This window comes from Callithrix jacchus, chromosome 2, assembly GCF_049354715.1.
Source record: "Callithrix jacchus isolate 240 chromosome 2, calJac240_pri, whole genome shotgun sequence".
NCBI classification, from domain to species: Eukaryota; Metazoa; Chordata; class Mammalia; order Primates; family Cebidae; genus Callithrix; species Callithrix jacchus.
Window position 1 is genome coordinate 194508725 of NC_133503.1, and position 24469 is coordinate 194533193.

Here is a 24469-nt window from a genome sequence, read left to right on the forward strand (position 1 = left end):
GGGAAAATCTCATCATCCATGGGCCACTGGGGAGAATACTCAGTAGGGTTCTGCCTCAGTACTGAGGAATAATTAGCCCTGGACTGACCATGCTCTAGTCTTTCCTATCAAATCTGAAGTTAGACCCAAAAGGATCAACAGTTTCCACGTGAATTAACTGCATCCCAGAACAAAGCTTTCAGATATCCTTAGGAATACAAAAATATTCAGCACTCAACAAATTAAAATTGAGAATGTCTGGCATACAACTGAAAACTATCCTGCAAGTAAATAGAAAACACAATCCATGATAAGGAGAAAAATCAATCAAAACTAACTCAGAACTGACACAGATTGTTAAAATTATCAAATAAGCAATTATTGTAACTGTATTCCATGTGTTCAAAACATTTTAAAAGTTACACATGGAAAATGTACAGAAGACTCAAATAAAACCTCTAGAGTCTGAAATGCAGTGTCTGAAATGAAAAATACATGGGATGTGATTAACAGCAGATTAGACATTGCAGAAGAAAAGATCAGCGAACTTGAAGACAACAGAAGCTATCCAGAATGAAACGCAGAAAGAAACACGAAAGTTACAGATCATCAGTGGGTGTCAAGTGGCCTGATATATATGTAGCTGGAGTATTCTAATGAGAGGACAGAGAAAAGAAGAAGAGAGCAGAAAAAAGAATTTTGAAAAAATAATGATTGAAAATTTCCCAAATTTAATCAAACTCTTAAACTCACAGATCAAAGCTTAAACAACTTCAAGCACAAGGAACCTGAAGAAATGAAACCAAGGTGCATGAAAATCAGACTGCTCAAAGCCAACAATAAAAGGAAAATCTTCAAAGCATCCGGAGGAAGAAAACACATGTTCCATACAAAATAAGGAAGATGGCAGATTTCTCCTCAGCAACAATGCTGATGAGAAGGCAGGGAGGCAGCATCTCTAAAGCACTAAAAACAAACAAACAAACAAAAAACAGCTGAACCAATTGGGCTCAATTATATATTAAATTGATTTTTAGTTTGGTGTCCAGCAGACAAAACCTGTCGCTAAAACAGTGCCAATATTTTTGGCACCAGGAACCAGTTTTGTGGGAGGCAATTTTTCCATGGATCCAATGGGGCGGAGAATAGTTTGGGAATGAAACTGTTACACCTCAGATCATCAGGCATTAGAGTCTCATCAGGAGCCTGCCACCTAGATCCCTCACATGCACAGTTCACTATAGGGTTTGTGCTCCTATGAGAATCTAATGCTGCTGCTGCTCTGACAGGAGGTGGAGCTCAGGCGGTAATGCTTTCTCACCCACCACTCACCTCCTGCTGTGCGGCCCAGTTCCTAACTGGTCTGTGGCCCAGGGGCTGGGGACTCCTGCTCTAAAGGGAAGTCCTAGTCCACCAATTGCACTTAAAGCACTTGAAAAACTCCCTGTACATGAAACCCTTTTTCAGTCCAGTTTAAGACATGGCTAACCTGGGAACGAACACATTTAGTCACCTGAGCAGTCACTTCGCAGAGGAATTCTAACATAAAAACGTAGATGAATCAACGCAGCATGATCAGAGCTATGGTGGCTCAGGATATGCCACCTCAATATTCTGTTCTTCAGTTCTGGAGAGAAACAAGTATTCATAAACCCTGAGTCAAAGGTTCTAACACCACACCAGGGCCTCCAGAATGAATGGATTTGTTTGTCTTTAGAACAGACTCCCAAAGGGGCATGTAACTATTTATTTATTATTTTATTTTATTTTATTTTTTATTTTATTTTTTGAGACCTAGTTTCATTCTGTCACCCAGGCTGCTGTGCAGTGGTGGGATCTTGGTTCACTGCAACCTCCACCTCGTGGGTTCAAATCATTCTCCTGAGTCAGCCTCCTGAGTAGCTGGGATTACAGGCATGCACAACCACACCTGGGTAATTTTCGTATTTTAAGTAGAGATGGGTTTTTACCATGTTGATCAGGCTGGTCTCAAACTTCTGGCCTCAAGTGATCTACCCACCTTGATCTCCCAAAGTGCTGGAATTACAGGCATGAGCCACTGTGCCTGGCCTGTGTAACCATTTTAAACCCTAGCAGTACCTTTGTGGAAGTGGTTAGAATGGGCTGGCCCTGTTAGTAACTGCAGTGGTTTTCATCCTTTTGCATAGTCTCCTTCAGAGCAGAATGCTGTTGTTAAATCATCAGAGTTGATACTGTCATTCAACCTGACACATTTTGTCATCAACTAAACATTTTAAAATCTCCAACTATGGGCCAAAAACTAGAAGACAGTTGAGAGAAATAGTTGAATATGACTTGGTCTCTTCCCTTACAATATGATCAACGTGTAAACAAAGCATCTACAAAATCCATCACAGTTGCAGCTATAGGAATATGTGCCGGCACCGGGCCATCCATTAGGTTATTTTTACAACAAAGTGGCGCAGGTGAGGAAGCACGCTACAGAATTGCTTGTTAAGACCTTAGGGCTGGTATTCCATGATTCTAGAGAGTTCATTTTAGTATACTAGCATAGCATGATTTAGGAGAGTGCTAGCTGCTTTAACAAAGAGACCCCCAAATATGCAAATACCCAAGCAAGACAGAAGTGATTTTCTCCTGATGTCACAGTTAAGTGCAGTTTAAGGCAGAAGTTCCTCTCCACGAATTAATGCACCCAGGCTGACAGCCATTCTGCCGTCTTCAGCGTGTGACTTAGAAGACTGCTGTTGTCATCACTGTCCACCAGCAGGAAGGAAAAACAGCAGCAAAAACACAGGTTCATAATAACACATGTTCTGTTATGAGAGTGAAGATCACAGCTCTATGTCCCTTCTCATAGGCTGGGCTGAACTCCTGGCCTCTAGTACACAAATGTCTTCATAAACTCATTCCCTAAGAACAGTGAATAATAATTTGCAGTCAGGTCATCTAAATCCAGATCCAGGAAAAATAAAATTATGTTTTATTTGCAGTCAGGTCATCTAAATCCAGATCCAAAAAAATTAAATTCTAAAAATTTAGAATTTGCTAATAGATTTGATTTATAGTAGATTATTAGAAAACAAAACACACGATCTTAGTGAAACAATAATTGCACTGGAATTAAATTACTACTTAACACTTCAGCAAAAACTTTGCCTTATAGTGGCAAGACGGAAAGGGCTTATCAACAGCGTCCTCCAGACTGTGCCCCAAAGATAAATTTCAGATTTCTCTCTCCCCATAACCAGAAGAATTAAATGGCTTAATATCCCAAAAATGATGTTTTCTGGTTCCAAAAGAAAAATGTGAAGTCCAGAACACTTCCACCCAGGAGGCACTACATTTAAAGAGAAAAAAAAAGATGTATTAGAGGAAAACTTTTCTGACTTAGTGCCCGTTACCTTAGAACAAGGAACAACTGAGTTAATTTTATTTTCCTAAATTGGATAGAAATATCTCCAAATCTTTCACGTCTGTGAATGCAGTGGTTCAGAGCCTGCACTTCTCCACCACCACTCTTGTTTAGAGGGTAACAGTGTGAGCGGTTTCATTTTGGCCCTCCACTGTGGTCAGTTCCCTCTGCTCACTGCTGGATTCATGCATCACCGCTACTAAGGAACACATGGGGCCTCAGAATAAGATCTGAGGCAGCCTGAGTCTCATACCCTGTACTGTCTATCATCTAACAGGGTTATATGTAGTTCCCCAGAAGGCATTTCTAGGTGCCAGTTGTACACAAGGATCACATCTCTAATATTTAATTACATTCACAGTAAAAACAAACAAAAAAACCTTTTCATGTTCAGAAAGTTTCCTTTCTAAAGAAATGTTTTCACTGAAAATTACTGATGCTTGAGAGAGCTTGAGAGTTGGGGGTGAGTGAGCTTCTTCCAGTCTCTTCAGTGAATGCTTCCTCTGGGTCACTTTTACTTGAGCTGGACCTTGTTTGTTTCTTCTTACCGCAAAAGCACGTCTAAATGTTTTCCCCTAGGAAATTATCTTGCCTGTACATTAATATTTCCAGGATGGCATAAACACATGTGCTAAAATTCAGTCTTTGCTGTAACTTGACTTACATTTTAAAATTATAAAGAAACAAATAAAAAAAACATGCAATAGTTGCCATTGCTTTCACCAAAATTTGTATTTATTAAATGGATTTATTTCTTTACTAACAGAAGGGAATTCTTCACTATTCATTTGATTAGATATATGAATTTTCAAAATAGATTTTGAAAATTTGGAAACAAAGATCTATAAACCTATAATGTAACTCTGGATGTGCAGAGCCGGCACCTGACTTCCGTGTCCATTGCAGAGTAACACCGTCATTTGAAGGGTCTTGTGCTAACACTGCCCCATTGTTTCATCAATTCTAGAGCAGGCACCAAGCACAGTTCTCTTCCTGCTAGGAGAATCTGGTAATTCAAATAATAATCCATTCTAGAGAGAATAATCTGAGGCATACAGCAAAAGCCATTTGGTTCCTTAATATTTTGTGCATTCTTTTTAGAGTAAACTACTGGTAATATAATCCCAGCACTTTGGGAGGCCAAGGTGGGTGGATCACGAGGTCAAGAGATTGAGACCATCCTGGTCAAGAAGGTGAAACCCCATCTCTACTAAAAATCCAAAAATTAGCTGGGCATGGTGGTGTGCGCCCGTAGTCCCAGCTACTCGGGAGGCTGAGGCAAGAGAATTGCTTGAACCCAGAAGTCAGAGGTTGCAGTGAGCTGAGATCATGCCATTGTACTCCAGTCTGGGTAATAACAGCAAAACTCCATCCAAAAAAAAAGAATACTAATTAAGCTTTTCAGTACAGGAGGTATTTCCTACTTTCTTGTCATGGGGATGAGACAGCATGGTGTTGTAAATTAATTCAGAAACAAATTTAAGAATCTGATGCCATTTGTACCAAATTCCTTGTATGTATTTTTCACTGGAAGAGTTTGGTTTTAAAATTTGACTTTATCATGTTAAAAGAAAAAGTGAGGAAATGGCTAATTTGATGATGGGGAAATGATCGTTTAACTGAAAATCATTTAATTGCAGACTATACTTCTAACACAAGAGTACTTTTAAGAGCATAGAGAATGAATCAACAGATTCAGAATTTTATCACTATAACTGGTTCAGTTTCAGAAGAGAATATTTAGTACTTAAAGAAACCACTGCCTTTGTAATTTAGCAAATGATTAGGATTTCAACAAAGAAAAGCTAGTTAAATTATAGTATTAATCTCCTTTCAGGAACAAATCAGCCTTCACAGGATCACCTCAGTTTCGGCAAGGGGGAAATTTTTAGAAAAATTATGATCATCAATTGTGTTTATAGCTGGGCTGGGATTCCTAAAAGTCAAGTCCCTGGACATCCACATTAGAATGAGGCAGCCTGAGCTTAAAGGGTTAAAAGTTGTTGACTTCTTGTTGTTACCAGATTCTCAATACATACAACTGGGAATTCCATGAGACCCAAACTTACGTGCGGGCATCTTTGTTAATTCACTTCCTGTTCATCTCTGAGCCCTCATTTGTCTGATGCCAAAAAATAGAAAGGAATGAAATGCGAATCTGGACATTTCTAGGCAAACCCAATCAAATTTTTCTTCTTCCCAGTCCCGTCAGCCTTCAAGCATGGCCACATTTACGTTCCTCACCTTCTCCCTCTCCTGTCCCTGCAGTTGATTAAACTTGGGAGTCTTACAGGTATATTCTTGCACAGAGGATGGAGGTGTGGAGTCCATTTCTCAGTGTGGAATCAACTCTGTTCTATGCTGCCTCTTCTCCAGGACACACATGGATGTGTTCATTGGTGACTGGACCATCTCCAGTCCAGGGTCCTCTTGTGGACCACACCTGCCCTCCATCCCTTTTAAGCTCCCCTGAGATGCAACCACCTCCTCTCCTTAATCCAGAAAGGGACCATCTCCTCCCATGATGTGCTCCACAGATGTGTCTCCTCCCTCCTGGCCAAGTAACCCCTCTGCAGCCCTGGGTCCTTCGCTTCTGCTCCTCAGCTAACCTACACACCCCACCCATTCAAGACCACCCTCAGCAGCTTACCTGTGCCACACTGGGGCTACAGGAGTCCTCCCAACCCTCTCCAGCCCAGCAAACCCTGTCACTGTTCTCTGTGGCCCCCACTCTGGGATGGTACAGGAGACTTTGCTGAGTCTTGCTCGGCCACTGCTGTCATCCCAGAAGGGCAGCTAAGCTTCTGTCAACTTCTGTTCTCCCATCTCCAAGGGGGCTTTCATCCTCAGTGCCCCTTATCGATAGAGGGGGGCTTGTCCAGGAGGGCTCGAGGGATCAGGCGGCAGCCCCCACAGTGCTGCCCCACCTTTTGCTTCCTCTCCAAACTGCATCCTTTCCTTCCCCAGCCTGGAGGCTCTGTAATGACTGTGGGAAGGGTAAATTGTTTTCTCCCTAATTCTCTTCCAAATATATTCCATCTTTTACCTGGACCTGCGCCCTCTAGCCTTAGACAGTACCTGTTTGCTGCTGCTTCTCTGTTCCATGCTGACAACACTTGGTTGGGTCAAATAATGGCCTGAGCCTCTCCCCAGGGGAGGAGTGCAAAGGCTTTATCCCATCACCTGTCAGGAGAAGGGATCCTTTCCTGACACAAGCGAGAAATTCTAATTAGACATGACTTCTTGTATTGGACCTACTCCATCTAGGCAAATTGGTCTCATTTACTGTGATAATATTGGAAATCTTCTGTACACACACAAACATACACGTAACCAACCTTTCAAAATAAAAGCTATTTTCTATGCCTCAATAATAAAAATATCAAATCTGTTGTCTGGTTATCCTTTCTCTCATAGGGAGAACACATCTCTACTCATCAGTTTCTTGTACCAAAAACGTGTTTCTATATCTCATACACATTTTTGGTCCTAAGTAGCCACTTTTTGTTCTGTTGCTCTCAAATCAATTCCCAGCAAAGCTGAAGGAGTCCCATTGTTCTCCAAAAACCAAATCATCTTTTCATCCAGCATTGGGGGTGTGGCTAGTAGCTGGACTTCTAAGGAGGACACAGTTATGTCCATTTATTCCTGGCTCATTTCAGATATGGCCAGGTTCTCCTCTGCCTCTCTGAAAGGATGGAGAGAAAGGTTGGCCATGCCTGGGGGACTGAGTGTGGAGGATTACAGGAGGCGGGATGGGATGATGGTGGAGGGAGTATAATGTCAGCAGCACATAAGAAAGACAGATATGGAGTAATAGGCTCCAGAGTCAGGGGGCAGGTGACTCCGGTAGGCAGGTTATTAAATATCTTTGTACCTAAATTTCCCTGGCTATAAAATAAAAATGCTGACCTCCCTGGAGTTTCATGAATTAGAAGAGATCTCAAATAATTAAGCCAGTTGCATGGGGCCTGCAAAGAAATGGTGCTGGGGAAGAGATAAACTCATTTTCTCCAGTTCCTCTCTTCCCCATCAGGCTGAGGGCACATGCTTCAGCCTGCCTAAGTTGCCAGGAATACCCCTGCCGTCTCCCAGAAGGTCAAGTGTATCTCCCTAATGTGGCAAGCTATTATTGGTGTTCCTTTTGCAATATGTCAGTGTTGACCCCCACACCCTGATTTGCATTCTCTTTTTCTAGCTTCTCTCCCTAGTTTTAGGGAAGATGCCAGGAGTAAGTGGGCTGCAAAAGCTCAGATTCCCAGGCTTTTCCAAGCTGGGGACTGGAGACCCAGCAGAGCACAAGGAGTAGGGGAGGCAGTTATGTCCAGAGGAAGCATGTCCGTTGAATGAATCGATGGAAGTTGGCATTGTACCAGGAGAAAGAGCTTCCTTTTTGGGAAGGGATGTCAGTTCCAGATTCCCACATCCCAAGAAGCAGTTTGCACACCTCGGTGTTTTGTCATGTCTGACACTTCCTGACCATCCCCTTCTTTGCTCCCTGAGAGTGGAGCTGTCAAATAGTTCACTGCAGCCAAGCGATGCTTTAGTGAGTTTTATCTGCTCCCCTACACCCTGAAGGCTTCCCAGAGTTTGAGGCACAAAGCAGGGGTGAGAGAAAAGCATACGGTGTGAGTTGATGGTGATAAGAAACTATGTGAATGTGACTTCTAATGTAGGACAGGATCAAGTTGTTTTTTTGATCTCATATTTCATGCAGGGCTGGGCTGAGGATGTGGCAGGCATGGCATATGCCCTACGTTCACTGCCAGAGGGGGCTCCCTGCCTGCCACAGGTGAGAGCCAGCTCTGGGGTGCCTGCCCCCATGGGGGAAGGGGGGTGGAGGGGGCCTGCTGGGGGGACTGGGTGGGAAAGGAGTGGTCCCCAGGAGGACCCTGCCACAGAATCCACAACCTCATTGCGTGAATGTAATTTTCTCAACTCAAAGTGAAATTGCAACAGGTGAAACCCTTACATTTGTAGATTTTTCTATTGCACTCTCTTCTCCAGGACACTACAGGACAGCATACATAATACACACAAATGTCTGAAAATCTGGGCCTGCGTTCTGCTAAGTGAATCGGAATGCTTCATCATTCAGATGTTATGAGGACATTTTAATATGATGCATTACCTGTGTTCCATTAAGGCTGACAACCGCCAACCCAAAACAAATTTCATGTCCTACTTTATAAATAAGACATTGAATTATGGCCCTGAACGTTATACAGTTTGACCTTAGTCGTTTTTTTTTTTTAATTTTACAATGTGCACTCCTGCTTTTCAGTGTCGTATTTACATTTATCTACCCCGCCTGTTTCTGACTAGTCCACTCTTTATTGTTCAGCCAATGACTTGCTGGCACATTCAGAAACTCACCTCTGTGCCCTATCTCCAAATTCAAAGCTCTTTTTAGAAATCACTGGCACTCAACCCATTCTCATTTTCTACGTTTTCAGAAGTTTTTTTTTTTTTTTAATTTTTCTTAATGTCACTGGCCCATCCACCTGTCCCAAACCTTTGTATCTTGAAGCGTCAAATATATGAATCACGCAGATGACTTTCAATTTCAAGCACCGAAAACACTGTCACAGAAGAAACCTAATGCGGTTCACTGATTAACCCTGAAATCTTGGTCCTGTGCTGAAGGCAAAAAATGCAGTTAAAAAGTTTAAATGCACGGCTAACATATTCAACCCATTCTGCACCTAGGTTTTGGTAACGCAACCTTTTTGGCTCCTGTAAGCAGCCGTCTGAAAACGCAAATGTACTATTTGCATGTAGGGATTTCTTCCTGTTTCTAACGCCCTTCACCTTCCCTGTTTTTGCAGTGGTCAGTTTATATCCGAGCTGCTGTCCGAAAAGAGAAAGGCCTGCCCATCCTCGTGGAGCTGCTCCGGATAGACAATGACCGCGTGGTGTGCGCGGTGGCCACGGCACTGCGGAACATGGCCTTGGATGTGAGAAATAAGGAGCTCATTGGTACGTTCTCTCTGAGTCACAGCGTCTCAGCTGTTACTGGAAAATATGTTCTCTCGGGGTAGGTGTGGTGGAACCCATATGCACAGCATAGGCTTATGCAGAAGCCGTGCATTTATTAGCAGCCTCGTGTTTTCTGCTGTCCTAGTTTAAATCCAGTGCACTGATTTACCTTTTAGAATTTAGAGGAAAATGCGATGCTTGTTGACATTTCTAATCCTTGCAAATTGAAAAGGACCTCAGTGCTCAGCACCTGATACCGTTGTCCCAATCCTCTGAATCTCTGGCAGGCTGTTTGTTTCCCATGCAGTGAACTGAGGAATTCTGATGGATACACGTGACTTTTCTTCTCCTCTCTAAGTTTATTTTGCATAAGACCATACTAACACTTTAATCCTATTCTTTTAAGAAATCATTTGTTTTTAATTTGCTATTCAAGAAATACAGAGGATCCTTTATTGACAAGGCATGAAAGAGGTAATACGTTCATCTGTCTATTCAACAAAACTCATGGCCTGCTTTGTACCACACAGGAAGCCTTGTCCTTGTGGAGTTTACATTCAAGAGAAGGAGATGTTCAGTCGGCAAGCTAAACAAATGAATCAGAAAATGGAGCTGAGTAAAGGGTGATCAGTGAGATTGCAAATTACTTTTTAATTGAGATGATAGCAGATAACATAAAATTGACCACTTTAAAGTCTACCATTTTAGTGGCATTTAGTATATTCATAATATTGTACAATCACCTGTGTCAAGTTTCAAAACATTTTCATCACACCAAAGGCAAACCATGTGTCCATTCGCAGTCACTCTCCATCCGCCTCCCCAGCCCCTGGCAGCCACCACTCTGCTCTCTGTGGACCTTCCTATTCTGGGTATTTTGTATAAATGGAATCGTAGAACATATGATCTTTGTGTCTGACTTTTTTCACTTAGCATGAGGATTGTGTTTCTTTAATGGTAAACTAGTAAGTTATAATTATATACATTCATGGGCCACAAAGTGATGTTGTGATGTACAGGTTGAGGGTCCGTATTCCAAAAGTCCAAAATCTGAAACGCTGCAGAATTTGAAATTTTTTGAGTGTCCACGTGATGCTCCAATAAGCATTTCCAATTTTGGATTTTTAGGTGAGGGATGTTCCACCAGTGTTCTTAACTGGTGTGTATTCTGCAGATATTCCCAAATCCAAAACAAATCTGAAATTTCAAACACTTCTGGTCCTAAGCATTTTGAATAAGGGATCCTCAGCCTGAATGTATACAATGTAAACTGATTCAATCGGGCTGATTAACATATTCATCTCCTCAAATAAGTGTCTTTTCTTTGGTGAGAACATTTGAAAATTTACTTAGCAATTTTGAAATATAAAATACATTATTATTAACATAGTCACCTTGATGCACGATAAATCTCAAAAAACTTATTCCTCTTAAGTGAAACTTTGCATCCTTTGACCAACATCTTATTCCTCTTACCCTTCAGTCTCTCATAACCACCATTCTACGCTCTGCTTCTACAAAGTCTTTTTTTTTTCTTCAGGTAAGGAGGGACAGAGTCTCACTCTGTCACCCAGGCTGGAGTGCAGTGGTGCGATCTCAGCTCACAACAACCTCTGCCTCCCGAGTAGCTGTGATTACAATCGCCCACCACCACACCGGCTAAATTTTGTATTTTTAGTAGAGACAGTTTCACCATCTTGTCCAGGCTGGTCTTGAACTCCTGACCTCGTTATCTACCCACCTCAGCCTCCCAAATTGCTGAGATGTGGTCTCACTCTGTTTCCCAGGCTGGAGTTCAGTGGTGTGATCTTGGCTTACTGCAACCTCTGCCTCCCAGGTTCAGACAATTCTCCTGCGTCAGCCTCTCCAGTAGCTGGGACTACAGGCAACTGCCACCATGCCTAGCTAATTTGTGCATTTATTTAGTAGAGGCCAGGTCTCACCACGTTGGCCAGGTTGGTCTCAAACTCCTGACCTCAGGTAATCCACCTACCTCGGCCTCCCAAAGTGCTGGGATTACAGGTGTGAGCCGCCGGCACCCAGCCTATGCTTCTTTAAATTCATTTGTTTTAGATTCTAAATTTAAGCGAGACCATGTGGTATGTGTACATATGTAACTGGCTCATTTCACTTAGCATAATGTCCTCCAGGTTCATCCATGTTGTTGTAAAGCACAGGATCCCTTCCTTTGTATGGCTCAGTAGTGTTCCATTGTGTATATATGCCATATTTTACTTACTCATTTACCTATTGATGGACGCTTAGGTTACTTCTATACCTCGACTATTATGAATAATGCTTCAGTGAACATAAGAGCTATAAATCATTCTGTGACATACTGATTTTAGATACTCTGGATAGATACCCAGAAGTGGGATTACTGGATCATACAATAATTCTGTATTTAGCTTTTTGTGGAAACTATATATTGTTTTTCTAATCAGTACCATAATGGCTGTGCTAATTACATTCCTGCTAATAATGCACAAGGGTTTCTGTCTGTATCCTCACTCACACTTGTTATCTTTTATATTTTTGATCATAGCCGTTCCGACAGGTGTGAGGTGATAGCTTATTGGGGTTTTAATTTGTATTGCTTTAGGGATTAGTGATACCAAACCTTTCTTCATACTGGCCATTTGTGTTTCTTCTTTTGAGTAATGTCTATTCATATCCTTTGCTCATTTTTTAATCAGCCTATTTGTTTTCTTGCTGCTGAATTGTTTGAATTCTTTATCTATTTTTGATATTAATCCGTAATTATATTTTTGGTTACAAATAATATTTGCTCCCAATCTGTAGGTCGTCCCTTCATTCAGTTATTTTTTTTTTTTCTGTGCAGAAGCCTTTGAGTTTGATGTGATCCCATTTGTCTATTTTTTATTTTGTTGCTTAAGCTTTTGGGGTCAAATCCAAAAATCATTTCCCAGACAGTGTCATATGCTTTCCCCCTGTCTTCTTCTGGAATTTCTATAGTTTAGGTCTTATTTTTAAATCTTAAAATCAATTTTAGTTGGTTTTTGTAATTATATGAGATCAGGGTCCAGCTTCATTCTTCCTTATATGGATATCCAGTTTAGGGTTGTGATTTTCGATGGGAGGTCAAGATAAGGGTGGCTGGGAATGTAACACTGGAGACTTAAAGGAGATGCGACAGGAAGCCATGGAGGGATTTGGGGGGAAAGAATCCCAAGTTAAAGGGGCAGCCTCTGCATACAGCCCCTGGAGAGGGAACTGGGAGCAGACCAGTGGGCTTCAGGCCTTCCAGGGACCTTATGTACCTGGCAGGGTGAGTGCTGGGAGCCAAGGTTGAAGAGGCCTTGTGATGCCTCCCTCTGTAGGTCTTGCCAAGGCCAAGACAGATTGAGCTCCTAGAGAAAGATGAATCTACTGGGACCTCTCAGAGGAGGACACAGTCTCCGCAGGCCATTGTTCTGATTGGTAGGCATCTGGTGTTGAGGATATGATTTCTCAAGTGTCACTAGTCCCATTACAGCATGAGATCTGGCAGCCCAAATGCAGAGAGCAGGTGTCAGTGGGCAGCAGAAGGGAGCTGGACCACCCCTGTGGCAAGGGTGCAGGTGATCTGGGGAACTGGGAGAAATTAGGTGACAATAGGCAAAGAGCCCAAAATTCATTCCTGGGGCAACTGGAAGATGAGGTGTGGCTCCAAATTTCAGACACAAATTTTTTATAGACCCATGGTTGTTTTTACCTGATCCAGATTACAGAGAGCATGTAAAAGCCTCTGGGAAGCAGCCACTTTTCCTCCTGCCATTTCCCAATCCCCATCATATCCTCCGAGAAAAGCCGTAGTATTTTCAGGGCTTCAGCCATTTGTTTATTCATTGCAAGACCAGACTGCAAATTTGTGTCCAGTAAATGCAATTATTTGCTATACTTGTAATACATTATACAGCAGGAAATCAGCTCGCTACTTGCTATTTATACTTAGTTGGAGTTTCAAGTTAAATGTTATCTGTGGATTTTGTAGATTTGGTATGTCTAAAGTAGGTTGTTAGCTTCCAAAGTCAAGGTACTCTTTCAATATACCCTTTTTTTTTTCTTTTTGCACAGTTGTTTCAGACAAGACAGCACTGGCATTTCCAATAAAATTCTATCCCTTCTATTAAAAAAAAAGGGAGAAAATCAATAGCTAATCGTTCTACTGCCTAGATGCTAACTACTTGGTATTGTGTGTTTGTGTGGGTTTTATTTCTCTTGGTAGATTAAAAGATAACAAAACAGTGAACTATCGATTGGTTTGCCAGCTCCTAAGCATCTCTTCTTTCTCAAAAGCCAGTTATCTAGTCCTCTTTCTGAGACAGGAACATTTAGATCACTATACTGCCCGTGTTCAGCTAAACCTTTACTATCAATGTCACCAGACAGGAAATAGAACCAGTCATTTAAAAGTAGAAGGGAAAATATCTAAGTCACGGGCTTTATAAAATCAGTAAGTTTTTTCTTCCCTGAAAAGAGCAGAATTTAACAAAAACAACATTGGATTCTATGTAAAAGAGAGGAATGCAACTTTGGTAACTCTTTAACTTTAAATATTGTATCTAAGTGGTTTTTGTAAGAAGATGCTATACAGAACTTTATACATGGAAGAAAACTGCAGTGACTTTGAACGAAGAACAACACAAGGTTCATCTTGGACCTCTTCTCCTCTCTATCCCCTCTCACAGAAAGCTAAGGTGACATCATATGGTTTCATGGCATTGAAGATCATCTGTATTCTGGTGACTCCAAACACATTATCTCCGGCATGAACCCCAGATCCTGTGTCCAACTGTCTGCCCATCCTCTCCACTGAATCTCTTAAGACTGTCTCTGATATAAGATGTCCACAACCAGGGTCTCCCCCAGACCTGACCCTTCCATACTCTTCCCCCAGAGATTGGCCAGTTATTCTTGCAGGGACGCAGGACAGACACCTTGGCATCCTCATTGACTCATATCCAATCCACCTCATACCTATCTGTCAACACATCTGGTCTTCCTTCTGAATTTTCCCAACTCTGACACCTCTTCCTCTTCATTGCTGTCTTTCTGGTCCAAAGCTCTCATCATCTCTCTCCTGGCTTATTTCTGAGCACCCCCTTACCTAGTCTCCCTGTGCTGCCTTCAACCTAGATGGTCTCCTGTTACAGTGGCAACCAGTCATCCTGTTGAAACCTTATAGCATGTCCCTTCTCCACCCCAAACCCTCATCTCAGCGTAAAATCAAGTCTTTGCAGAGCAGACGTGGAAGCTCCCTATGACCTCTCCAACCCCACCTAGTCCTCACAAAATCAGTAAATTTTCTGCAGCCACCGGTTGGTTCACTGTGATTTCTGTTATTACATGCTCTGAGATCCCACTTCAGGGAATTTGAACTTGCTGCCTCCTTTGCCTGGAGTCTCTTCCTCTTGGTGTTCATGCAGCTCAGTCCTCACCTCACTCACATCTTTCCCAGAGAGGCTTTTCTGGCCACCATAATTAAAATCCTGCCCTCGGCTCCCTTCCCTGCTTAATTTTCTCCACAGCCCCAATTGCCTTCTAATATATAGCATATTACTTATTCATCTTGTGTCTTTTACATTCTTCCCCACTGGAAGGTAAGCCTGTTAAGAGCAGGGAATTCTGTCTTGTTTCTTTGCTGGCATATCCATGGACCTAGAACAATGCCTGATCCACAGTAGGGACTGGGAGGGCAGTAGGGACTAGAGAGAAACCAATGAAGATGCTGGAAAAAAATGACTGAACTAAAGTTTTCCTGCCTTGTCATTGTCTTATCATGACCTCCAAGTCAGCAAAAACACTAGGAAAATTAAATAAAACATTAAAGGAAAGAGTTTGCTATTAAAAAAGCCAAGAATCAGCTGGGCTCAGTGGCTCACGCCAGTAATCTCAGCACTTTGGGAGGCTGAGGTCGGTGGATCACCTGAGGCCAGGAGTTTGAGACCAGCCTGGCCAACATGGCGGAACCTTGTCTCTACTAAAAACACAAAAATTTGCTAGGAATGGTGGCATGCACTGTAGTCCCAGCTACTCAGAGGCTGAGGCTTGAACTCAGAGGTGGAGGTTACAGTGAGCCAAGATCATGCCACTTCACTCCAGCCTGGGTGACGGAGCAAGACTCCATCTCAAAAATTTAAATTTAAATTAAAAAAATTAAAAAATAAGTGAAGACTCTAACAGCCAGTTTGTTTTCTCCAGAAATTTACTAGATGCATGAAGATACTCAGGATTTCAGAAGGAATCCAGATCTTTTCCATCACTAGTTCTGGATTTTCAGTTTAAAATAGAATTCTTCTTAGATCATTCTTTAAGGTAGCGGTTGGAGGAAGCAGGCTACCACAATTGCAACTAAGGAATGGTTCATCTTCCTGAGACTCCATTATGGGAAAACTGTAAATAGGCTATTGAACAGTTATCACCCCACCCCGTGAGGTCTAATGAGAATCATACAGTAGCACTAGAAGAATGTAACACAGTTGCCTCTCCCTTGGCTTTCCATTTGGGCTGTTTCCATAGTTATGTGTATGTCTCTGGGAACCAGCGGTAAGTATGCTATAGATAGAGCTTTGTGTTCTTCCTACTGGCATGGAATAGTAGCCGAAGTTAATGCACATCCATACATTTCTTTGCAACCTTCAAAAAATGTGAATTATACTCCTGAGTATGGAAGATTTAAAAAAAGGAATGGTAATAATTAGCTTCAATGAAAAGGGTGAACGATATTGTATTGCTTCAGCAAAACGTTTAGCTATGTGCCACCCATTTCAGCACATGGACGGTTCCTGATGGAGATGGCAGATATTTATTTTAGGCAAATCCCATCTCTCCGCCAGCAAACAGACTCAAAGAAACCAAATACTTCAAGCATACATGAGCTTGCATTGGCTACCTGCCACCACCATCCAAAGCCCACCTTGCAGTGGCTTTCCTGATAAAGGCTACACCCTGCACCCAGAGTCGCAGTGGGCAGCACCTATTTGATAAGAAATCTTCTCACTTATCTTAGATTTCTGTTGTGTATTTTTTTCCTGACGCTGCCTCTTATGTTCTTGGTATGCATATCTCTGCCCCCAAATGAAATAATAAGCAGGCATCAGGTGAGGTATTTATTTTTATGTCTGACAGTGTCTGGCACTTTGCTATGCTCGTAACAAGCACTCAGTATGTAGTTGCTGAATGAATTAACTGGTGGATAAATAACACAGCATATTTATTCAGAGAGCAAATCTGAAGGAGGTTTGGGGAATCCAGATAGAGAGAGGAAGGGGTAGAGGGGATGTCTGTTTCTGTCTCTTTCCACGGTGTCCAGGCAACAGAGGAAAGAAATACAGCTTAGATGCTTTCTCCAATCTAGACTCTAATCAAACTCATTCTGCTGCCACTGTGGAAGACGCTTGAGATTGGGGAGAAAATAGTAATGCTTTCTGTGTGTGATTCAGTCACTGCCAAAGGTTCGTGTTGGCAGTGCCACCACATCCCCATGGGTATTGGCAGAGCTTGAAGAGCCCCTCCCCTGGCTGCCCTGGGCTCTGGCGGCTTGCCACAGTTTCCAGCAGGAGAGCCAGGGCCAGGATGCTGCAAGCATCCTCCTAGCTCCCTGCACCCTCCTGAGGCTGAAGAGAAGGACCTGTCTTCTGTGTCGTGAGCCTGGCCCTTTCCCAGTTTGCCATCACCCTTTGGCCTCATCCTTCTGTGCTTTGCAGGACTGTTTCCCTACGTTCTGCTACCATTGGATGACTGCTTTACCACACTGGGGAGGATGTGTAGGAATCTTCCTTCGACTGACGCCCCCACGTGTTCCTGTTCTATAATCCACTTTTCACATTGGGCTTTCCTTTCACTTTACCAGCTAGCCGAGCTTCTGTCCAGGCAATGCCCTCTCTCCCCATTCCACCCTCAGAAGGAGCACAACACAGCATATGACTTTCTCTGGGGTCAGAATGGGGCCATTTCCTAGGGGAATCAGCTGCTTCCCAAACACAGGCATCCGCCAGGAGAGAGAGAAGGGAAGGGAGCCCAGCGCCCCCCTGTGTAGCCAGTGGTACACAACTCATGCTTTCCCAAGTGAATGAAATCAGGAAGAAAATCAGGGTAGTTTCGTGCCTGGGAGTCTGTTATTTTGTAAGTAGTAAAATTCATTGTTATTCTTTCCCCACAGGGGTCTTCAGATCATCCTTTTCCTTCATTCTGGAGGTTAAGGAGGTGAGGGGTGCAGGGGGAATTAGGGCCATCCTTTCAAGCTTCCTTACTTGCTTGTTTTAAATATTCAAATAAAAGATATGATCTGCTCATTATAAAGACTGTTTCCGGACATAGATTCCTGGTGATATTTAAAGGACAACATAAAAATATTATTTGAGTGAAAATAAAGACTGATGCCTATAGAATTACAAAACTCCTTCCTTCATGCCACGTCTTAGTGAGAAATATTTTTTCCTTTGGAGAACTGGGGTAAGGGGTGGGGAGAACAGGGAAAATCTTCATTATGTTAATATCATCTTGAATGTTACATATAAAGTTTTATAAAGATTCTCTTTTATTTAGTCATCTTGAAACGGACTCTGGGAATTCTAAACCTGGAAATACTGCTCTTCATCGAAATTTTGAGATACATTTTTAACCAAATCCCGATGAGAGCATGAGCCGGGACGTAAACAGACACCTACAACTGTGTCTCCCCTTCCGTGATACATCATTACAAATGCTACTCAGGACATCGTTCCTCAAAGTCTGTCTAAATTCCGCAGCTGGGATGGAAACACACCGAGTCATGATCCTCTCTGTGTCCTGAGTATCACATTGCACTCCCATTGTCTGCTGGAAAAACCGCAAAACAGGGCACCCTACAAAACATTTAGACTCCTATCAGTTAAAATAGATACGTGCATGTTTCATTACTTTTGCATCTCATGCTAATGGCTGGCACATGACAAAAGACACTGGGATAGGGGTGCCCCATTCTGGGGAACAGACCTCTTGAGGGTCAGTGATCACACTTAGACACCTTCTTTACTTGTGTTCTTGACCCTGACGAATCACATCTCTGTCCAGGGGAAGATACAAGGCTGTATCTCCAGTGCAACCCAGGAAGGCAATGTGCTGTTTTCATTATTGGAAACAAAGAAGCTTCACTTTATTAAGTAGATATGAGGAAATTTTAGAGACATATCTTCTCTGCTTTTCAAACTATGTTCCTTCAGACCCAGGCAGATGTCGTTTTTATTAGAACACTTGCAATTTCAATTAGAATTTTAAAAAGAAGCCAGATTTCTTAGACAAGGTGATGTACTGGAGTGCTCTATACTGGTTTGTTTTAATAACTTGATTTCTCAAGCCAAATTTTAGGCAGAAGGAAAGCTCTGTACCTTGGCTGGAACTTTCAGATTAGGCGCCTGCATTACAGAACTCATCTCTTAAACCCCAGAAGCTAATTTCATGAATACTGCCTCCCTTTTTGGTGACGCCATGGGTTCTTTGTTAATTAACTTGGGACACCTGTTGGAGAATTTTGGCAGCTGGGTCTGGAAGATAAGAATGCTTTGAAAAGGAAGTTGTAAATAAATTGAAGGGCCAATAATTATTTTATTAAATAAGAATTAATGATTGGTCCCTTGGAAAGACTTCATGAGGGCAAAAAGGCAAAATTGAAAAATTTCCAGCTGATTCAAATTCAGGACCTCTGCCCAAAGGCTTACAGACCTCAAAGAAACAGAAAGAGAGGGAGAGCCGCATAACTTTATTTGGACTGTTTCGGTATTCGCTTTATGCCTGGCCAAACAGTTTTCAAAGAAACGCTTTAGAGAAGAGGATGCACGAGAAATGAAATGACTGTCCTCAAATACCACAACCAAATCTTAAGAACATAAAAATAGCAAAGAGACTTTTTGCAAGATCGTGTTTTTCCATTGTATTCCCTTCTCTGTGTGGATTGCTGTCTTCTCTTCTTGTTAAAAGTCTCAATATCCAGTGGAAAGAAATTATTATTTTTACTCTTGAATACTAAAAATTAATGGATTAGAAAAGAGTTTAAAAGTTTAAAGATTAATCCTCTTTAAACCATTCTGGCTGATGTTTGATTATATTTATTATGCTGGATCTCAAGGAACTACGGAGCAGGCCAGGACAGCTGTAATTGAGTTTCAGCTAAAAGGAAGGCTCCAGGCTGGTGCCATCAGTCAGATGGGCCAGTGGTTCTGCGCTGGGGGGCACATAAGGCAGTTAGAAGAGAAGGAGGCAGACAGCGGGGAGGGGACAGCCAGCCTAGCAGGAAGGGCACCGCAGGCCTCCCGGGCATAGACTAGGGAGGGAACCAGGAAGGAGACAGAAGCCTGGAGATGCAGCCCCTGCAGCGTCTGGGCAGCCTGAGGCTGGCCGAGGATGCTGGTCTGTGACCTGGCACAAGCAGCAAGCACAGATTTTGCTCCTAAACCGAATACCTTGAGAAGAGAAAAGCTCATGTTGCTCATCCTGTCAGACTCCAAAGGAACGTTGAGAGAATCAAGCAATTCCCAACAGCTCCTCATGAAAATATCCTGAAAGTTTATTCAAGAAAATCCGTTGAAATTCAGACATTTTTTTCTCTCATAACCAGAAAATTCATAACAATGTACTGTTCATTTAGGAAGCTTGGTTTTTTTAAAATTTAAAACAAAATTGTCCTATTCAGTTTCTCGTATGATAATGTATTTAAGCAATGTCAGGTAAAATAAATGGATTTGAAACATAGAGTGGCTTATTTCTCAAAATGTATCTTTTTTTTTCTTTTTTTTTTTTTGAGACAGAGTCTTGCTCTGTCACCCAGGCAGGAGTGCAGTGGTGCAATCTCAACTCACTGTAATCACCTCCCAGATTCAAGCGATTCCCCTGCCTCAGCCTCCCGAGTAGCTGGAACTAAAGGTGCGCACCACCATGTCCAGCTAATTTTTTGTATTTTAGTAGAGACGGGATTTCACCATGTTGGCCAGGATGGTCTTGATCTCTCAACCTCATGATCCGCCCTCCTCAGCCTCCCAGAGTGCTGGCATTACAGGCATGAGCCACCGTGCCCGACCCCAAAGTGTATCTTTCTTACCATTTTATAGAGGCAACTGAACCTGAGGCAGTACAGCCTGGGCTGATGCACGTATATGTTAATGTACAGTGTGTTACTTTTAATTAAGAGTCACTTCCATTGCAACATTAACAACAGAGGTTATTCAGTGTGCAAGAGAGATGGAAAGATACAGATCCCTGCGGTCCTCACCTTGACACTTGAACAGTTTAATTTATTGGTCAGTTTCCATTCATGAAATGGAAACTGGTGGTATTCAATTTTTAATTGACTATCAGCTCCATAGACTGATGCCCCTAGCGCCTATGTGAGTCAGGCCCATCTTACGAGTGACTCTTTTACTATTAAAATGTTAGAAACCCAGTAGGTTTAATTTTCAAGTCATCATTTCCTTTCTTCCTCAGATCCAAACAGAAACCCCAGTTTTTACGTGGCCCTCTTTTCCCAGTGATAGAAATATGCAGAAACTTCTATTATTTTCTTTTCTTCCATTTCTGTATCCCAAGTGAGTAAACCATGTGTGGTATCTTACTGACACTTCACCAGGGAGTTTACTGAGTTCTCTTTACTACACCTCTGCATTTTACTTATCAGTTTCAGCCCATAGCATGGCAAGCCCAGGACATACACATGGTCCCCTACGTGGGTTCCTGCCCTCTATCCCTTCTTACCCAGTCTGCACTTCCCCACCACCACCCCCCGACATCATTGTTGCCACTCTCAGGGTACTCCAGTTGAGGACCAGTCAGTGTTTTCTGATGTGAATGACACAAAATGAACTCTGCTGCCTCATTTTTTAAAAAAAAATTTTTGAGACAGGGTCTTGCTCTGTCACCCAGGCTCTGTCACTGAGGAGTGCAGTGGTGCAATCTCAGCTCACTACAACCTCAGCCTCCAGTGTTCGAGTGATTCTCATGCCTCAGCCACCTAGGTATCTGGGATTACAGGTGCACATGCCACCATGCCTGGCTAATTTTTGTATTCTTAGTAGAGACAAGGTTTTGCCATGTTGGCCAGACTTGTCTTGAACTCCTGTCCTTGAGCCATCTTCATGCCTCAACCTTGCAAAGTGCTGGGATTACAGGCATGAGCCACCATGCCCAGCCCTGATGTTTTTCCTAATAAAAATTTTTACTGAGGCCCCCAAGAGCCTTTGTGCTTCTTAGCATAATAGGTATGTCTCACGTCCAAGCTTGTTCAAACCTTCCAGCAGTATCTGGCATATTCATGTATGCATATTCTTGGTTCCTAAGATAAAACCTTCCATTTGGCATATTCTTGGTTCCTAAGATAAAATCTTCCTGGTGTTCCTCTTACTCCTTTCCTTCTCCATTGTTCTCCCCTCTTTGGCTTTTTCTTCTCCACTTTATGTCACTGCTATGCCCTGGGTCTTTCTAGCCTCTCCCCTTCTCCCCTTCCCTCCCCTCCCCTCCCCTCTCCTGTGCACTTCTCCTCTTCCCTCTCCATATACATCTAAGACCTCTCCTCTATTTTATTTCAGGTCCTCTTCATTTCTTCCTGCCAATCCGGGATAAACGTGTATAAATCTGGTATAATTTCCCTTCTGCCTAAAGAAACTCCTTTAGCACTTCTTTTTATAGTGCAGGTCTGCCAAAGATAAATTCTCTCAGCTTTGTGTCATTTTGAAAATGTCTTAGTTGCCTCCATCCACAAAGGATATCTCTGCTTAGTAGAATTCTGAGAAGAACTGTTTTTCTTTTAGCACTTCAAATATATTATTCTATTGTATTATGGTTTCCATTGCTTTTGATGAGAAGTCAGTTATTACTGTTGCTCTCTGAATACGTGTTTTTATACTACCTGCTTTTAAGATGCTTGGTCATTATTTATTCTCATATTTCTTCTACCCCCATCTCATTTTCCTGTCTTTCTGGGAATTCAATTACATGTATATTACACTATATGATATTATATTGTCCTACAGGTCTTAGATCCTTAGTCAAGATTTTTTTTATTCTTTTTCAGTTTGTGCTTTCATTTTGATAATTTCTAGTGATCTATCTTTAAACTCACTGGTCCTTCCAGGTGCTATTATCAGTCTTCTATAAAGGCCATTATATAAATCCTTCCTGTCTGATATTGTATTTTCCAATTCTAGAATTTCAATTTGGTCATTTCTTAGAGTTTCCATTTCTCTGCTGAATTTAACCAATTTTTTCATGCATGTTGTCCATTTCTCATTAGATAATTTAACAAATATATCACAGATAACGTCCTTGTCTACATATTTTAACATCTATATTATTGTGGGTTTACCTATGATAACTTTATTTTCTTTTAATTTTTGGTCATATTATCTTACTTCTTTGAAGTCTTGTGACTTGTTATTGTATGCCAGATATTATATGTTGAAAGATTTGAATACACTGAAGTTGGTAGTCCCTTCCTCCTAAAAAAGAGCACCTGATTTTATCTGTGGGGTTGCTACGGTAGAGGGCTGAGTCAATCTAATGCATGCTTTAACTATATCTGGACTTTAGTTAAATTCCGCCCGGTCACAGCCTTAGTTAAATTTGGTTTACCTGAGTTCAAATGTTTCAAGAGCATGATCAGTATTTAATCTACAATTAGGCTTGGTAGTTGAGCACCTATAGATTGCAAAGATTTCTCTATACTCTGTATACTATAATCCAGTAATCTATCAGTTTTCTGAGCCCTCTCTCTCTCTTTCTGTCCCTCTCTCTGTCTCTGTCTCTCATTTTTTTTCCTCTCTGCTGTGAAGTTCAGCTGCCAGCTTTTTGGATCATTGCACTACCTGTATTTTTCAGATCTTGTGTAATTTGACATCCACTGTCTCTATCCATCCTCGGTACTGTTTCTAAGTTCACAGCCTCCTTTGCAATAGGACACTCTCTCCACTCTCCCTACTGATAACATTATCATGCTAACTCACTTGGATGGCTCACTGCAGCCATTTCCCAAGCCACCCTGATGGCTCTTTCACCTCCTTTCCTATCTACTCCTAACCCATCTTCCAAGACAAATTCGGGCCCTACCCTTATTACAAGCTTCTGTGAGTACTCTAGATTTATTTACTTTTGCCCTACTTGTACATGTTTGTGTTCATCTCTCTACCCCCCAAGTTTGGCACTTAAGGAATGCTGTGTACAACACTTGTAGAAGTTCGTGATGACGCAAGTGAAATAGTGTCCTCTCCTCACCTAACCTGGTCACTCTTTAGGAACAAGAACAAGACCTTTCTCTATTTTTACTTCTGCTTTTTGTGCTTCTTTTGAAAGTCCTGATACGCCTGGCATTGTGTTTGTGTTGTGAGGAAAGGACACATGGCAAGGTGACTGTTCTGCTAGAATAGGAGCTCTGTGGGAACGCGGACAGTGTCTTCCTTCTTTGCTGCTGTAACCCCCGAAGGCATCTGTTCTGTCATCTAGCAGATTCTTATTAAGCTGGAATGCATATTATTAAGCTGAAGTCATAATATTGTGGTTTTATAAATCAAATTTTTATCATCATACATAGATTTCCTAAGTAATTTAAGTCAGTTTGCCATTATAACCTGTACCAGAGCACCTTTTATAGCTGAGACCTACTCACCCTCACTCTCCTTCCTTAACTCGAATACACCACCACCACCAAACCCATAAAAACAGAACTGCATGCTTTATTTTTACTATGCAAACCAAAGCGGACAAAAAGCCCTTTTTAAAGAACACTGTTCTTAAACGTGGAGGCACATTGGAATCACCTGAGCCTGACGCAGAGACACCTAGATATGAGTACTTGTTTCAAGGCTCCCTGAGGGATGTTGAAGTGTAGCCAAGCTTGAGAAGTAGTGATTTGAGTCTGTAAGAACTATCACAAATAAAAATTACCTGCTAATCTTTTGAAAAACTGTCTTCTTCTGATTTTGAGATATTTTGTAATTATTAAAGTTTAAACTTCTCGGGTTTGAAACATATATTTGAAAGGTTGTTTTCCTCTGAGATATTCCATTTCTCTGATTAGAAAAGACAAAAATCTGTTTCAGAAATTGCTGACCCAAACTTCCTCTTTATATTATTTATATAATGGGTAGTTTA

At 41.9% G+C, this 24469-nt stretch overlaps 1 protein-coding gene across 26 annotated transcripts in view; it reads left to right on the plus strand.

Annotated features, from left to right (window-relative positions):
- CTNND2 (catenin delta 2) overlaps positions 1-24469 on the plus strand; it is a 967235-nt gene that overhangs the window by 845678 nt on the left and 97088 nt on the right. For 13 of the 26 annotated variants that reach the window (XM_035292306.3, XM_017969987.4, XM_035292308.3 and 10 more), the window contains 2 exons: positions 8094-8168; positions 9205-9355. In XM_035292306.3, coding sequence (XP_035148197.2) covers positions 8094-8168; positions 9205-9355 — 226 coding nt within the window. The remainder of the gene's footprint in view (positions 1-8093; positions 8169-9204; positions 9356-24469) is intronic. The other 13 variants (XM_035292310.3, XM_017969988.4, XM_078365655.1 and 10 more) reach the window with 1 other exon arrangement.